At 56.3% G+C, this 17,409-nt stretch overlaps 1 protein-coding gene across 1 annotated transcript in view; it reads left to right on the top strand.

Moving 5' to 3' along the window:
* Positions 1-1,965: 1,965 nt before the first annotated feature.
* Positions 1,966-17,409, top strand: part of ASIC1 (acid sensing ion channel subunit 1) — a 43,984-nt gene continuing 28,540 nt past the window's right edge. The window contains exons 1-3 of the mRNA XM_038752660.1: positions 1,966-2,019; positions 4,938-5,341; positions 9,014-9,209. Coding sequence (XP_038608588.1) covers positions 4,980-5,341; positions 9,014-9,209 — 558 coding nt within the window. The 5' untranslated portion in view covers positions 1,966-2,019; positions 4,938-4,979. The remainder of the gene's footprint in view (positions 2,020-4,937; positions 5,342-9,013; positions 9,210-17,409) is intronic.

Here is a 17,409-nt window from a genome sequence, read left to right as displayed (position 1 = left end):
TTTCGGCAACCTCAGTGCTAAGAGCCCCTAATGAGCTTCGGCAAATTAACACCTTCCTCTTGATTGCTCCGTCCTTGTTAATTGGATCCAAGAGAGTTCAACCAGGCAGCGAAGCCAGGGGAGGGGAGGTCTGGTGGGTCTGGGGTCTGGCTGCCCCCTCCCACCCCCAAAAAAGAGATCACTGCGGGAAAGAGGATCAATCTTTCTTTCTTTGTCATCTCCTACCTCCCCTCTCCCCCTCTTCCCATCGCAGCTCCTTCCACTAACCCCGGCCCCCCTCGGTCCCTCGACCCCTTCCCCCCTCAACCCCTCTCTCCCTGCCCGCCATCCCTCCCACCGAAATTCAGGGATTCATTCCTTCATTCAATCGTATTTATTGAGCGCTTACTGTGTGCAGAGCACTGTACTAAGCGCTTGTGAAGTACAACTTGGCAACCTACAGAGTCAGTCCCTACCCAACAGCGGGCTCACACTCTTTGACGCCAGGGCCTGCACCTTCCAGGAAACTTCTCCTCTGAGTTAGGGGGGCTGCTGTGAGAGAGGGTTGGGGAGGGGGGGAGGTCTATGCATAATGCAAAAGTGTGGCATGCGTGTGTGTGTGTGTGTGTGTGTGTGTTGTTTGTACATGCGCAGATGAGTATGAGGGAGCGTGTGTGTGTGTGTGTGTGTGTGGATGTGCGAGGATTTAGGTAAGCGTGAGCTTGTGTGTGTGTGTGTGGACCACAGCCTGGGAATGCACGACTGGGAATGATTGTAGCTGGATGTGGCGAATGATGAAGGTAACTGCATGACTCTGGGCTGTCAACTTTGTCCCTGCTTGCCTGTGTATCCGTGCTCCCGTCAACTTTGTCCCTGCGTGTCTGTGTATCCGTGTTCCCCTTTGGGAGGGGACAACTGAGCCCGTGCCTTGCCGCGGAGGCGTGGGTGAGCTTGGGTAAGTGAAACTTTTACCCCGGGATGTTTGGGTGCATGCCCTGGGTACCTATAAACGTATCCCCGGCTACATTTGTGGGTTCAAGTGTGGGAATGCGTGTGTGTATGTGAAAGGGTATCCGTCAGTCGGAGGGCCTAGAAATGTATTTCTCGGGGTGGAAGTGCATTATTGTGTACCTGTGCCTATAAGCGTTTGTGTGAGTGTAGGAAACGGTGGGTGTGTCCTCGGGGTGGAAGTGCATTATTGTGTACCTGTGCCCATAAGCGTTTGTGTGAGTGTAAGACAGGGTACCGGTGGGTGTGCCGAAGTGTATTTTGGATACACAAGCGCCCCGTTGTTGATCGGTGGGTCAGTGTGCGTCTGGTCGGTGGATGGGCAGCCCTCGCTGGGTGTGTAGAAGTGGATTTCTGGGCGGACAAGCGCCTTCTTCGGCGTCTGTGTGCGGAAGGGTGTTATTGTGTGTGTGAGTGCGTGACTCCGTGTGTGTGTGTGTGTGTTGGGAGGCCCACCGGGAAGCGGCCACCAGAGGAAGCAGCAGCAGCATCCATCCGAGACTTGGGGAGGGGTGGGGGGGGGGGACTGGGAGGGGGGGGTCGCCTACCCCCCTCTCCCTCTCTCTCTCTCTCTCTCTCTCTCTCTCTCACACACACACACACACACACACACACACACACACACAGAGAAGCTGACAGCCAGGCACTCCTTCCGTCTCCCGCTCGCCCGGTGGCCTCTGCCCGCCGCCCCCTCCCCATCCCCGCGGCCCCCCAGCCCGGGGGGTCGTCGCCCCCACCCTCCCACCCACAGCCCCCCCCCCTCCCCCCCAGGCCCCCAGCCAGCTCCCGTCTCCGGCCCCCCGCAGCCAGCAGCCCGGGCGGGCGAGCGGCTCCCTGCAAGGCTGCGCTAGGCCCGCGCTGCCTGCTCCTCCTCCCCTTCCTCCTCCTCCACCTCCTCCTCCTCCTCCTCCTCCAGCCGGGCGATGAAGGACTGGTCGCCGGGGCGCTAAGCAGGCGCCTGCCCCGTCCCCGTCCCCGTCCCTCCCCCCTCCGGCCTCGCCCGCGGCTCCTGGGCTCCCGACGCTAGCGGAGGTTTGTGTCTCCCCCCAATCCCATCCCATCCCATCCCATCCCATCCCATCCCATCCCCTCCCCTCCCCTCCCCTCCCGGGCCCTGGGTCCCCCTCCCCCGTCCCCTCCTTTCTGCACGAGGGTCTGGGGGCTCTGGGGGGCCCGGGGGGTGGGGGGCGACGAGGCTGCGGCGAGGGGCGAGCGGGGGTGGGGTGGGATGGGGCGGGGACAGGAGCCGCCCCCCTCCTGCCGTTTCCCCCCCTCCCCCTATTGTCGCCCCCCCATTTCCCTGGGGGGGGGAGCCCCTCCCAACGCCCCCCACCCAGGCGTGCGCGCAGACACACCACACACACACACACACACTGCGCTGGGTGGTAGGGAGACAAGCCAGTCCTTCCACCCGCCCCCCTCCCCCCTCCATCCCTCTCCCCCATCTGATGATGATGATGATGATGATGGCATTCATGAAGGGCTCCCTCTGGGCCAAGCACTCCCCTAAGCGCTGGGGAGGGGACAAGGCGATCCCGGGGGGTGGGGGGGGGGGGCCGGGATTCATCCCCGTTTTCCAGAGGAGGGAACTGAGGCCCAGAGAAGTGAGGCGACTCGCCCAGAGTCACCCAGCTGGCGAGTGGCGGAGGCGGGATTTGAACCCATGGCCTCGGACTCCCAAGCCCGGGCTCTTTCCATTGAGACACGCTGCTTCTCTCTGCGGGGGGGGGCCGGGGCGAAGGAAATTCCCACCCCACACCCTCTTACTCCCGCGTCAGCACATCTGGGGGAATCCCCTCATCCCGGGTGTCCACATCTGGGGGAAGTCCCCTCCCTTGGGTCAGGGAAACTCCCTGGGTCTGTCTACTACACTACCCTAGTTTTCCCTCCCCCTCCCGCCCCTCCTCAACTCCGCTGGGTCAAGGGCTTTGGGGAGGGGGATGCCGTCTTGGGAGGGCCGATCCTGGCGAACCTCTGGCCCCTAGGGCGGCCCATCCTGGAGATAATAATAATAATAATAATAATGGCATTTATTAAGCGCTTACTATGTGCAAAGCACTGTTCTAAGCGCTGGAGAGGTTACAAGGTGATCAGGTGGTCCCACGGGGGGCGCCCAGGCTTCATCCCCATTTTCCAGATGAGGGAACTGAGGCCCAGAGAAGAGAATCAATCAATCAATCAATCGTATTTATTGAGCACTTACTGTGTGCACAGCACTGTACTAAGCGCTTGGGAAGTACAAGTTGGCAACATATAGAGACAGTCCCTACCCAACAGTGGGCTCACAGTCGAAGTGAGTTGCCCAAAGTCACCCAGCTGACCGGTGGCAGAGCCGGGATTTGAACCCATGACCTCTGACTCCAAAGCCCGGGCTCTTTCCACTGAGCCACGCTGCTTCCCTGTACCCCATGGGGTACTCTGAGGTTCCCCATGACCTCAGAGGGAGCACTTCTGGGAGCACCCCCTTTTCCCCAGACTGAGAATTGGGGGGGCTCCTGTTTCCCCCAGGGTGAGCACTTCCGGGAGCACCCCCTTTTCCCCAGAATGAGCACTTTTGGGAGCACCCACTGCTTCTAGAGTGGACACCTCTGTGAGTACCTCCTTTCCCCCAGAGTGAGCACTTTAGGGAGCACCCCATTTCCCTCAGAGTGAGCACTTCTTGGATTATCCCCTTCCTCCCAGAGGGAGCACTTCAGAGAGCTCCCCATTTCCCTCATAGTGAGCACTTCTAGGAGCACCCCCTACCCCGCAGAGTGAACACATCTGAGACCACCCACTGCCTCCAGAGTGAGCACTTCTGGGAACACCCTCTTTTCCCCGGAGTGAGCACTTCTAGGACCACCCACTGCCTCCAGAGTGAGCACTTCTGGGAGCACTTGTTTCCCTTAGGGTGAGCACTTTGGGGAACACTCCCTTTCCCCCAGTGATCTCTTCTGGGACCACCCACTGCTTCCAGGGTGACAACTTCTGGGAGCAGCCCCTTTCCCCCAGAGTGAGCACATTTGGGGGCACGCACTGCCTCCAGGGTGAGCACTCTGGGAGCACCTTCTTTCCCCAAGAGTGAGCACTTCTTGGAGTATCCCCTTCCTCCCTAAGAGAGCACTTCCGGGAGTACCCCATTTCCCTTATAGTGAGCACTTCTGGGAGCACCCTCTTTCCCTGGGAGGTAGCGCTTCTGGGACCACCCACTGCCTCCAGCGTGAGCACTTCTGGGAGCACCTTCTTTCCCCCAGAGTGAGCACTTCTTGGATACCACCTTCCTCCCAGAGTGAGCACTTCCGGGAGCATCCCATTTCCCTCCTAGTGAGCACCTTCTTTCCCCCAGAGTGAGCACTTCTTGGATACCCCCTTCCTCCCAGAGTGAGCACTTCCGGGAGCATCCCATTTCCCTCCTAGTGAGCACCTTCTTTCCCCCAGAGTGAGCACTTCTTGGATTACCCCCTTCCTCCCAGAGTGAGCACTTCTTGGGTAATAACAACAATGATGGCATTTGTTAAGCGCTTACTATGTGCAAAGCACTGTTCTAAGCGCTGGGGAGGTTACAGGGTGATCAGGTGGTCCCACGGGGGGCTCACAGTCTTCATCCCCATTTTACAGATGAGGGAACTGAGGCCCAGAGAAGTGAACTGACTTGCCCAAAGTCACCCAGCCGATTAGTGGCGGGGCCGGCATCAGAACCCGTGACCTCTGACTCCCGAGCCCGTGCACTTTCCACCGAGCTTCTCTGAGTAGGCCTGCAGACCCCATAACGGCTCCCCCCTCGTCATCATCATCGTCAATCGTATTTATTGAGCGCTTACCGTGTGCAGAGCACTGTACTAAGCGCTTGGGAAGTCCAAGTTGGCAACATCTAGAGCCGGTCCCTACCCAACAGTGGGCTCACCGTCTAAAAGGGGGAGACGGAGAACAAAACCAAGCATACTCCCGACCCCCTCCCCGCCTCACTCCAGGCCAGCGCGGCCCCCTCCCCGCCCCGCTGCCCCGCGGCCAGGATGGACCTGAAGGTGGACGAGGAGGAGGTTGGCGGCGGGCAACCGGTCAGCATCCAGGCCTTCGCCAGCAGCTCCACCCTGCACGGCCTGGCCCACATCTTCTCGTACGAGCGGCTGTCCCTGAAGCGGGCCCTCTGGACCCTCTGCTTCCTGGGTTCCCTGGCCCTCCTGCTGTGCGTCTGCACCGAGCGGGTGCAGTATTACTTCCACTACCACCACGTGACCAAGCTGGACGAGGTGGCCGCTTCCCACCTCACCTTCCCGGCGGTCACCTTCTGCAACCTCAACGAGTTCCGCTTCAGCCGAGTCACCAAGAACGACCTGTACCACGCGGGAGAGCTGCTGGCCCTCCTCAACAACAGGTGGGTCCAAAGTGGGGGACCCCCGCACCCCTGCTTCTCATCATCAATCGTATTTATTGAGCGCTTACTATGTGCAGAGCACTGTACTAAGCGCTTCTCCTGCTCCGCCCTGGCTTCGGCCTTCCCTCCCCCTCACAGGCTTGCCCTGTCCCTGGGTTTGAGGGTCGGAGGGTTCCGAAACGGGGCCCTGTCCCTTGGCCGGCGCATCTGTAATAATAATAATGATGATGGCATTTATTAAGCGCTTACTATGTACAAAGCACTGTCCTAAGCGCTGGGGAGGTTACAAGGTGATCGGGTTGTCCCACGTGGGGCTCACAGTCTTAATCCCCATTTTACAGTTGAGGTAACTGAGGCACAGAGAACAATAATGATAATAATAATGTTGGTATTTGTTAAGCACTTACTATGTGCAAAGCACTGTCCTAAGCGCTGGGGAGGTTACAAGGTGATCAGGTTGTCCCACGTGGGGCTCACAGTCTTCATCCCCATTTTACAGATGAGGGAACTGAGGCACAGAGAATAATAATAATGATAATAATAATAATGTTGGTATTTGTTAAGCACTTACTATGTGCAAAGCACTGTCCTAAGCGCTGGGGAGGTTACAAGGTGATCAGGTTGTCCCATGTGGGGCTCACAGTCTTAATCCCCATTTTACAGATGAGGTAACTGAGGCACAGAGAATAATAATAATAATAATGTTGGTATTTGTTAAGCGCTTACTATGTGCAAAGCACTGTCCTAAGAGCTGGGGAGGTTACAAGGTGATCAGGTTGTCCCACGTGGGGCTCACAGTCTTAATCCCCATTTTACAGATGAGGTAACTGAGGCACAGAGAATAATAATAATAATGTTAGTATTTGTTAAGTGCTTACTATGTGCAAAGCACTGTTCTAAGCGCTGGGGTAGATACAAGGTAATCAGGTTGTCCCACGTGGGGCTCACAGTCTTAGTCCCCATTTTACAGATGAGGTATCTGAGGCACAGAGAAGTGAAGCGACTTCCCCGAAGTCACACAGCTGACAATTGGTGGAGTCGGGATTTGAACCCCTGACCTCTGACTCCCAAGCCCGGGCTCTTTCCACTGAGCCACGCTGCTTCTCTGAAGAGACCCTTGTCCCCCGGGGTCAGAACATCTGGGGAGACTCCTGTCCCCCAGGGTCAGCACAACTGGGGAGACTCCTGTTCCCCAGAGTCAAATCATCTGGGGAGACCCCCTGCCCCCCAGGGTCAGAACATTTAGCTTTAATTCTATTTGTTCTGATGACTTGACACCTGTCCACGGGTTTTGTTTCGTTCTTTGTCTCCCCCTTCTAGACTGTGAGCCCGTTGGTGGGTAGGGACCGTCTCTCTATGTTGCCAACTTGGACTTCCCAAGCGCTTAGTCCAGTGCTCTGCACACAGTAAGCGCTCAATAAATACGATTGAATGAATGAATCTAGGGAGACTCCTGTCCCCCAGGGTCAGCACACCTGGGGAGATCCCTGCCCCCCGGGGTCAGAATATCATCATCATCATCATCATCAATCGTATTTTTTGAGCGCTTACTATGTGCAGAGCACTGTACTAAGCGCTTAGGAAGTACAAATTGGCAACATATAGAGACAGTCCCTACCCAACAGTGTATAGAATATCTAGGGAGACTCCTGTCCCTTGGGGTCAGAACATCTCGGGTGACCCCTGCCCCGTGGGGTCAGAATATCTAGGGAAACTCCTGTCCCCCGGGGTCAACACATCTGGGGAGACCCCTGCCTCCGGGGTCAGATCACGGGGGGGAGCATCTAGAGAGACTCCTGTCCCCCGGGGTCAACACATCTGGGGAGACCCCTGCCTCCGGGGTCAGATCACGGGGTGGGGGGGGGGGGGTCCTGTTCCCCGAGGCCAGCACATCTGGGAAGGCCCATGTCCCTAGGGGTCACAACATCTGGGGAGACCCCTGTCCCCCGGGGTCAGCATATCTGGGGAAACCCCTGTCCCCTGGGGTCAGAACATCTGGGGAGACCCCTGTCCCCCGAGGTCAGCATATCTGGGGAAACCCCCTGTCCTCTGGGGTCAGAACATCTGGGGAGATCCCATCCCCTGCGGCCAACACTTCTGGAGAGCCCCCTGTCACCCGAGGTCAGCACATCTGGGGAGACCCCTCTCCCCCGAGGTCAGCATATCTGGGGAAACCCCTGTCCTCTGGGGTCAGAACATCTGGGGAGATCCCTGCCCCCCGGGGTCAGAATATCTAGGCAGACTCCTGTCCCTTGGGGTCAGAACATCTGGGGAGACCCCTGCCCCGTGGGGTCAGAACATCTAAGGAGACTCCTGTCCCCCGGGGTCAACACATCTGGGGAGACCCCTGCCTCCGGGGTCAGATCACGGGGGGGGGGGGTCCTGTTCCCCGAGGCCAGCACATCTGGGAAGGCCCATGTCCCTAGGGGTCACAACATCTGGGGAGACCCCTGTCCCCCGAGGTCAGCATATCTGGGGAAACCCCTGTCCCCTGGGGTCAGAACATCTGGGGAGACCCCTGTCCCCCGAGGTCAGCATATCTGGGGAAACCCCCTGTCCTCTGGGGTCAGAACATCTTGGGAGATCCCATCCCCTGCGGCCAACACTTCTGGAGAGCTCCCTGTCCCCCGAGGTCAGCACATCTGGGGAGACCCCTGTCCCCCGAGGTCAGCATATCTGGGGAAACCCCTGTCCTCTGGGATCAGAACATCTTGGGAGATACCATCCCCTGCGGCCAACACTTCTGGAGAGCTCCCTGTCACCCGAGGTCAGCACATCTGGGGAGACCCCTGTCCTCCGCGGTCAGAACAACTGGGGAGTCCCTCGAGTCCAGCAATCTGGAGAAATCTGTCCCCGGGTCCAGCATTCCAGCTAGACCCTCCCCCCCACCAGCCAATCCCTCGACCCCCATGTCCTGGCGTGACCGATCTGAAGACGCAAGCCTTAGTCCGGGAGTCCGGGCCTGCCTTCCCTTGGCCCCCTTCCCTCAGCCCTGGCCCCGAGGGGTCATTAGACAGTGAGTGTTCTCCCTGGCTCTCCTTCCTTCCCTCACGTTTCCCTGTGTCTCCCTGTCTCCCCTCTGTCTCTCCCTGTGTCTCTGGTCAGGAGGGAAGGATGGAGAAGGGGAGGAGGGGCAGTGCTGACCCTCACTCTCCCCTCAAAGTCCTTCCGATCTTCCCAATCCCGCCTTCCGGATTCCCCCTTCCCTAGACCACTTCCCACATCCCCCTCAAGGCCTCGATGTCCCCATTTCCTCCCTCCCCTGGCTCCCTCTCTGTGCCCGCTTCCAGGTGGGCGCCGTGCCCAGCAGTGAGGGAGCTTGCTGGCCCTTCCCTCCACCCCTTCCCCCTGTCCGGTGGTGGAAGGGGGTTCAGGACCCTCCCCCAGTGTACAGATAATAATAATAATAATGGCATTTGTTAAGCGCTTACTATGTGCGAAGCACTGTTCTAAGCGCTGGGGGGGGGGTTACAAGGTTGCCCCCCGTGGGGCTCACAGTCTTAGTCCCCATTTTCCAGATGGGGTGACTGAGGCACAGAGAAGTGAAGCGACTTGCCCAAAGTCACACAGCTAAGGTGGATGGAGAGAGAGGGAGGGGAGGTGGTCTTAGCGGGGGACGAGGCTGGATGGGAAGGGGTCCTTGACGGAGGCCGCCCCCTCGCCCCCCGGCAGGTACGAGATCCCGGACACGCAGATGGCGGACGAGAAGCAGCTGGAAGTGTTGCAGGACAAGGCGAACTTCCGCGGCTTCAAGCCCAAGCCCTTCAACATGCTCGAGTTCTACGACCGGGCCGGTCACGACGTCCGCGACATGCTGCTCACCTGCCAGTTCCGAGGGGAGACCTGCGGGCCCGACGACTTCAAAGTGGTCAGGGGGCCGGGGGGCCCGCTGGGGCGGTGGGGTGGGGCCCTTGGCTTTTCCAGGAGGGGAGGCTCGCTCAGGGAGAGGGGGAATGTTCGTCTGGGAAACCCTGTTTGCTCAGAGAGTGGAAGTGGTGGCTCAGAAAGAAGGGGATGGTTGTTTGGGGAGCCCTGTTTGCTCAGAAGGGGGGGGGTATTGGCTCAGAGAGAGGGGGCTGTGCGTTTGGGGAACCCTGTTTATTCAGAGAGGGGGGGTATTGGCTCAGAGAGAGGGGGCTGTTGATTTAGGGAGCCCTGTTTGCTCAGAGAGGGGGGTATTGGTTCAGAGAGAAGGGGCTGTCGGTTTGGGGAGCCCTGTTTGCTCAGAGAGAGGGGCCTGTACGTTTGGGGAGCCCTGTTTGCTCAGACAGGGGGGTATTGGCTCAGAGAGCGGGGCCTGTACGTTTGGGGAGCCCTGTTTGCTCAGAGAGGGGGGTATTGGCTCAGAGAGCGGGGGCTGTTGGTTTGGGGAGCCCTGTTTGCTCAGAGAGGGGGGTATTGGCTCAGAGAGAGGGAGCTGTACGTTTGGGGAGCCCTGTTTGCTCAGAGAGGGGGGTATTGGTTCAGAGAGAAGGGGCTGTCGGTTTGGGGAGCCCTATTTGCTTAGAAAGAGGGAGCTGTACGTTTAGGGAGCCCTGTTTGCTCAGAGAGGGGAGTATTGGCTCAGAGAGAGGGGGCTGTACGTTTGGGGAGCCCTGTTTGCTCAGAGAGGGAGGTATTGGCTCAGAGAGAGGGGGCTGTTGATTTGGGGAGCCCTGTTTGCTCAGAGAGGGGGGTATTGGTTCAGAGAGAAGGGGTTGTCGGTTTGGGGAGCCCTGTTTGCTCAGAGAGGGGGGTATTGGCTCAGAGAGAGGGGGCTGTACGTTTGGGGAGCCCTGTTTGCTCAGAGAGAGGGGTATTGGCTCAGAGAGAGGGAGCTGTACGTTTGGGGAGCCCTGTTTGCTCAGAGAGGGGGGTATTGACTCAGAGAGAGGGGGCTGTTGATTTAGGGAGCCCTGTTTGCTCAGAGAGGGGGGTATTGGCTCAGAGAGAGGGGGCTGTTGGTTTGGGGAGCCCCGTTTGCTTAGAGAGGGGTGTATTGGCTCAGAGAGATGTGGCTGTAGGTCTGGGGAGCACTGTTTGCTCAGAGAGGGGGGCTGCTTGCTCAGAGATGGGGGGCTGTTTGCTCAGAGAGGGAGGCTTTTGGTTTGGGGAGCACTGTTTGCTCAGGGAGGGGGTACTGGCTCGGAGAGAGGGGGCTGTTGGTTTGGGGAGCATTGTTTGCTCAGAGAGGGGGGTTTGCTCAGAGAAGGGGGCTGTTTGTTTGGGGAGCACTGTTTGCTCAAAGAGGGGATATTGGTTCAGAGAGGGAGGCTGTTTGTTGGGGGGGCTGTTTGTTCAGAGAGGGGGTGTTGGCTCAGAAAGGGGGGCTTTTTGTTTGGGGGGCTGTTTGCTCAGGGGGGGTATTGTCTCGGAAAGTGGGGCTGTTTGTTTAGAACGGGCAGTTTAATCAAAGTGAGGGAAGTGTTTATTCAGAGTGAGGGGCTGTTTGTTCAGAGTGGGGGAGCTGTTTGTTCAGGGGGGGCAGTTTGTTCAGAGTGAGGTACAAGTGTGTTCAGAGAGGGGGGCTGTTTATTCAGAGAGGGAGGTTGTTTCCTGGCGGGGGGGTGAGGGTATATTCTTATAGTGAGGGGAAGTTTTCCCAGTGAAGGGGGGCAGTTTGCTCAGAGTGGAGGGGTAATAATAATAATGATGATGGCATTTATTAAGCGCTTACTATATGCAAAGCACTGTTCTAAGCGTTGGGGAGGTTACAAGGTGATCAGGTTGTCCCACGGAGGGCTCACAGTCATAATCCCCATTTTACAGATGAGGGAACTAAGGCACAGAGAAGTGAAGTGACTTGCCCAAAGTCGCACAGCTGCCAATTGGCAGAAGCGGGATTTGAACCCGTGACCTCTGACTCCAAAGCCCGGGCTCTATCCACTGAGCCACGCTGCTTCTCGTAATGAATGACAAAGTGAGGGGGGGGGTTAATAATAATGTTGGCATTTGTTAAGCGCTTACTATGTGCAAAGCACTGTTCTAAGCGCTTGAGTTTTCTTTGGGGGTGGGTATTGGCTCAGAGAGGGAGGTGTTTGCTCAGAGACCGCCCCCCGCACCCAGAATTAGTGCCCCTTTCCTGAGCAAATATCTCCCTAACTCCCTCAACCATCACCCCTGACTCAGAGGACAAGAGGAGGGTCTCCAAGAGGACTCCCTTCCAGGCTGGGGCCATAGGGGTACACATAAGGGTTCAGGGTCAGCAGCTAGGGAAGACCATTGATTGATTGATTGATTAATCAATCCCAAAGGATCCAGGCCCCACAGTCTTGTATCATTCCCCCCATCCAAACCCCCAACCCCAGACTCAAGGCCCATCCCTTGACCTCAGAACGCCCTCCGGCCACAGGTTGGTCCCATTCACTCTGGTGTCTAAACCCACCTCTGTCACGCTGTGTGACCTTGAGCCAGTCACTCAACCTCTCTGGACCTCGCTATTGGCAGATGGGGCAGGAAATCCTCCCTCACCTAAGCCTCTCCAGGGGATGGGGGACAGATGATAAGAGATGGCGAAGCCCTTTGGAAAGGCAGATGTTCCAGGAATGAAGTGATGAATAGAGTGCATTGCCCTCAGTGGGTGTTCAATAAATACCACCACGACAGTGATGATGACGTCGACTCCTGCTATTACTACTACTACTACCACTACCACCGCTACTACTAATACTAGGGATGCAGTTACCTTGAAAAGCGGCAGTTTCTGAGGGGGAGAGAGGGGAGGACAGGAAGTGGGAGGGAGTTGGACTTGACTGAACTATAAGCTTGCTGTGAGCAGGGAATGTATCTACCAACCCTGTTTCTATTGTACTCTCCCTAGTGCTTAGTACAGAAGCAGAGAGAAGCACCGTGGTTCAGTGGAAAGAGCACGGGCTTTGGAGTCAGAAGTCACGGGTTCAAATCCCGGCTCCGCCACTTGTCAGCTGCGTGACTTTGGGCAAGTCACTTCACTTCTCTGCGCCTCAGTTCCCTCATCTGTAAAATGGGGATGAAGACTGTGAGCCCCACGTGGGACAACCTTGTAACCGCCCCAGCGCTTAGAACGGTGCTTTGCACATAGTAAGCGCTTAATAAATAATGATGGCATTTGTTAAGCGCTTACTATGTGCAAAGCACTGTTCTAAGCACCAAGTGCTTAATAAATGCCATCATTAAACTGTGAGCCTGTTGTTTCTAGGCTGTGAGCCCGTTGTTGGGTAGGGACCGTCTTTATATGCTGCCAACTTGTACTTCCAAAGTGCTTGGCACAGTGCTCTGCACACAGTAAGCGCTCAATAAATATGATTGAATGAATGAATGAATGAATTACAGTGCTCTTCACGCAGTAGGTGTTAAATAAATAGGATTGATTGATTGATTGACCGGGGAGCCTGTCGGGAGGAAGGAGGAGGCCCGAGATATCTAAAGAGAGGGGGTCAGGGTTGAAGTCTTTGCAGGCAAAGCTCTTTGTGGGCAGGGAACGTACGCATCAGCTCCATTTATAGTACTCTTCCAAGCACTTAGTACAGTGCTTTTCACACGGTAAGTGCTTTATAATATGATCGAATGATTGAATGATTTGAGAGAGATGGGAGCTGTGGTGGACGGGGAGGGGGAAGATTGTCTCTGATTGACTGGGACAGGTTCTAAGCGGGCAATCTGAGTTTCAGTTGGCCTATAATGGCCCCAAAGGGCTAAGCTGTAATGTGGAGACATGATTGGCTGCTAATTCATTCATTCATTCAATTGTATTTATTGAGCGCTTACTGTGTGCAGAGCACCGTACTAAGCGCTTGGGAAGTCCAAGTTGGCAACATATAGAGACGGTCCTTACCCAACAGTGGGCTCACAGTCTACTAATGCCCGGGCGGGGTCTATGTGGTAAAGTTGAGGCACGACTGGTGGGTGGGAGGTGAGGGGGGGAGGGCTGTGGAATGGGGCTCCCCGGTGGCTTGTCCGTTCTGGCCCTGCGGTTGGCCGGGTAGCTAGAGATGTGTCTGTGCCACCTGCCACCTTCTCCCCAAGCATCCGGCTAGGCCGAGCCCGCCCCCGGAGCCCCCAGACCTCTGGTGTTGGCCAGAGTGACCTCCAAGTGGGATCCATATCTGCCTCTAGGACCGAGGCCCACCCAGGCTGCCTGCCCAGGCCCCCGGCCACCCCTCTGTGCCAGGCCCTGTCTGAGCCTGGCGCCTGCAAATGTGGGACTCCCAGATGCGCTCGCAGTTTCAGCCCCCCACCCTCCGGAGGCCACCCTGGGGACCTCCGTCCAGGTACCCGGGTGGCACTGCCCAAGGCCAGAGTGGGCAGGCAGGGCCTGTCAGGGAGGAGGGACTCCCCTTTCTCTAAGGAAGGCTTGACGCTCCTTCCTCCCCTGGCACTACCCGCGAGGCCGAGTTGGAGGGAGGCCCGAGAACTGTCCCCTGGAGGAGACCACCACCCTCCAACATCACCCCCCACCTCAGGCCCCTCCCCGCATCCTCCCTCTCGCAGGCTGGGAGACTGTTGCCAGGGCAACGGGCCTGCTGCCTCTCTCCTTCCTGGTCCTCCCAGCAGAAGCGGGCTGGGCCAGCCAGTGGGGAGGGGGCTGGCTGGGCTGGGGGTGCCAGCTGCATGCTGATGCCAGGTGGGGGGGCGGGCAGGAGGCGGGATGGCGGGGGGCACAGGGAGCAGCTGCAGCGAAGCCTGGCCAACAGGCCGGCTCCTCCATGCCCAGCTGCTGCCTTATCTGTTCCTGGCAGCGCCCGAGCCGGGCAAGGATGTGGCAGGAGTGCGGAGCAGCTGGGGTCGGGGGGCAGGGGCCCGCGGGGAAGGGCCAGGGGCACTGGGGAGAGAGGTAGAGATATTGGGAAGGGCAGGGGTACCGTGCGAGCCTGTCACATAAATACGTAAATAATAATAAATATTAATAAATCAATAAATACGATTGATTGATTGTGGGAGGGACCATGGTTTGGGGAAGGGGCTGAGGGCTGAGGGAGAGGGGTGAAGGGAGAGGGTCCTGGGAAAAGGCAGGAAGGCTGAAAGAGGATTGGGGACCCTGGGGAGAAGGGCAGAAGTGCTGGGGGATCATCCTCATCAATCGTATTTATTGAGCGCTTACTGTGTGCAGAGCACTGGACTAAGCGCTTGGGAAGTCCAAGTTGGCAACATCTAGAGACAGTCCCTACCCAACAGTGGGCTCACAATCTAAAAGACAGGAGGATGGGGGATGTTGTTGCCAACTTGGACTTCCCAAGCGCTTAGTCCAGTGCTCTGCACACAGTAAACGCTCAGTCAATACGATTGAATGACTGAATGAATGAATGGGCGGAGATATTGGGGGAAGGGCTGGGGGCACTGAGAGAGGGGCAGCGGTGGCTTAGTGGATAGAGCCTTCTAGACTGTAAGCCCGCTGTTGGGTAGGGACCGTCTCTATATGTTGCCAACTTGGACTTCCCAAGCACTTAGTACAGTGCTCTGCACACAGTAGGCGCTCAATAAATACGATTGAATGAATAAATGAATGAATGAATAGAACCCGGGCCTGGGAATCAGAAAGTCATGGGTTCTAATTCCGACTCCTCCGCTTGTCTGTTGTGTGACCTTGGGCTAGTCACTTCACTTCTCTGAGCCTCAGTGGGGATGAAGACTGTGAGCCCTATGCGGAACAGGGACTGCGTCCAACCCGATTTGCTTGCATTCGACCCAGCGTTTAGCACAGTGATTGGCACGACTATACCCCTGTAATGGTATTTTTTGATAAGCCCTTACTGCGTGCCGGGCACTGTGCTAAGCGCTGGGGTGGGTACAAGCAAATCAGGTTGGACACAGTCCCTGTCCCACGTGGGGCTCACGGTCTCAATCCCCATTTTGCAGATGAGGGAACTGAGGCCCAGAGAAGTGAAGCGACTTGTCCAAGGTCTCGCAGCAGGATTAGAACCCATGACTTCCTGATTCCCAGGCCTGTGCTCTATCCACTGTGCCATGCTGCTTCCCTAGGTGTGCTATGAAGAGATGTGCCCGTGTGCGTGTGTGTGTGTGTGCGTGCATGCATGTATGTTTCCCCGTGTGTGGTGTGCTTATACAACCATGTAGACACCATTTCTGGGTTTGTGTTTGTGTGTGCAAGTTTCCCCATGTGCATGTGGGTGTGAGGGTGTGTGTGGGTGTGTGTGGGTGCATGAGTGTGCCTGTATGTGTGTGTTTTGGAGGGGTGGAGAGTCTGGTAGTGTACCTGAGGCTGTGTTCCCGCATAATAATAGTAATAATAATAATAATGTTGGTATTTGTTTAGTGCTTCTACGTGAAGCAGCGTGGCTCAATGGATTGAGCACGGGCTTGGGAGTCAGAGGTCATGGGTTCAAATCCCAGGTCCTCCAATTGTCAGCTGTGTAACCTTAGGCAAGACACTTAACTTCTCTGTGCCTCAGTTCCCTCATCTGTAAAATGGGGGCTAAGACTGTGAACCCCACGTGGGATAACCTGATCACCTTGCATCCTCCCCAGCGCTTAGAACAGTGCTTGGCACACAGTAAGCCCTCAACAAATGCCATCATCATTATTATTATTATTATGTGCCGAGCACTGTTCTAAGCGCTGGGGTAGAGGCACACAGTAAGCCCTTAACAAATGCCATCAACATTATTGTTATTATTATTATGTGCCAAGCACTGTTCTAAGCGCTGGGGTAGATCCAAGGTAATCAGGTTGTCCCACGTGGGGCTCCCGGTCTTCATCCCCATTTTCCAGATGAGGGAACTGAGGCCCAGAGAAGGGAAGTGACTTGGCCAAGGTCACACAGCAGATTCCCCCCCCCCCCCCGCCCCCGCGGGATCATCGGGCGGCCGATGGCGCCACCTAGCGGCCGCCACTGAACCCAGCAACAACCCCGGTCCTCTCCAGCCATCTGTCTCTTTGGGTCTCTCCTGGTAATAATAATAATAATAATAATAATAATAATAATAATAATAATAATAATAATGGCATTTGTTAAGCGCTTACTATGTGCAAAGCACCGTTCTAAGCTCTGGGGAAATACAAGGTGATCAGGTTGTCCCACGTGGGGCTCACAGTCTTAATATGTTGCTTTCAGACTGTGAGCCCACTGTTGGGTAGGGACTGTCTCTCGATGTTGCCAACTTGTACTTCCCAAGCGCTTAGTACAGTGCTCTGCACACAGTAAGCGCTCAATAAATACGATTGATTGATTGATCGATTGTCTCCCCCTCCCCCAGGCTATGAGCTCGTTGTGGGCAGGGATTGTCTCTCATTCATTCATTCAATCATATTTATTGAGCGCTTACGGTATGCAGAGCACTGTACTAAGTGCTTGGGAAGGACAAGTGAGCAACATATAGAGATGGTCCCTCCCCAACGACGGGCTCACAGTCTCGAAGGGGGAGAGACAACAAAACAATATTGAAGCAGCGTGGCTCAGTGGAAAGAGCCTGGGCTTTGGAGTCCGAGGTCATGGGTTCAAATACCGGCTCTGCCAATTGTCAGCTGTGTGACTTTGGGCAAATCACTTTACTTCTCTGTGCCTCAGTTCCCTCATCTGTAAAATGGGGATGAAGACCGTGAGACAATCTGATCACTTCGTAACCTCCCCAGTGCTTTAGAACATTGCTTTGCACACAGTAAGCGCTTAATAAATGCCACCATTATGATTATTGCTTTCCCAAGCGCTTAGTCCAGTGCTCTACACACAGTAAGCGCTCAATAAATACGAATGAATGAATGGGAGATGGAGATTCGCCCCCACCCGGCACCCCCTTTTCCTCCACCCTGCTCTGAGGATCTGGGGCTGGGCTCGGGAGCTCTGGGACGCCTGGGTCCCGAGCGAGCTGCCTTCTAGACTGTGAGCCCACTGTTGGGTAGGGACCGTCTCTAGATGTTGCCAATTTGGACTTCCCAAGCGCTTAGTACAGTGCTCTGCACACAGTAAGCGCTCAATAAATACGATTGATTGATTGATTAATTGAATGACGGTCCCGCAGACCTGCCCACCCATTTATTAGCAATAAATACAATGTATTTACCTTCCTCCTCCCTCCCTGCGTCCTGTGGGAATGGGTTAAAGGTCACCCCCCACCCGGGTCACCTTCCCCTTGCTGAGACTTTCTCTGCGGCGA

The sequence above is a fragment of the Tachyglossus aculeatus genome, chromosome 10, assembly GCF_015852505.1.
Source record: "Tachyglossus aculeatus isolate mTacAcu1 chromosome 10, mTacAcu1.pri, whole genome shotgun sequence".
NCBI classification, from domain to species: Eukaryota; Metazoa; Chordata; class Mammalia; order Monotremata; family Tachyglossidae; genus Tachyglossus; species Tachyglossus aculeatus.
The sequence above is the reverse complement of the archived record's forward strand: the minus strand, read 5'-3'. Positions and strand labels throughout refer to the sequence as shown.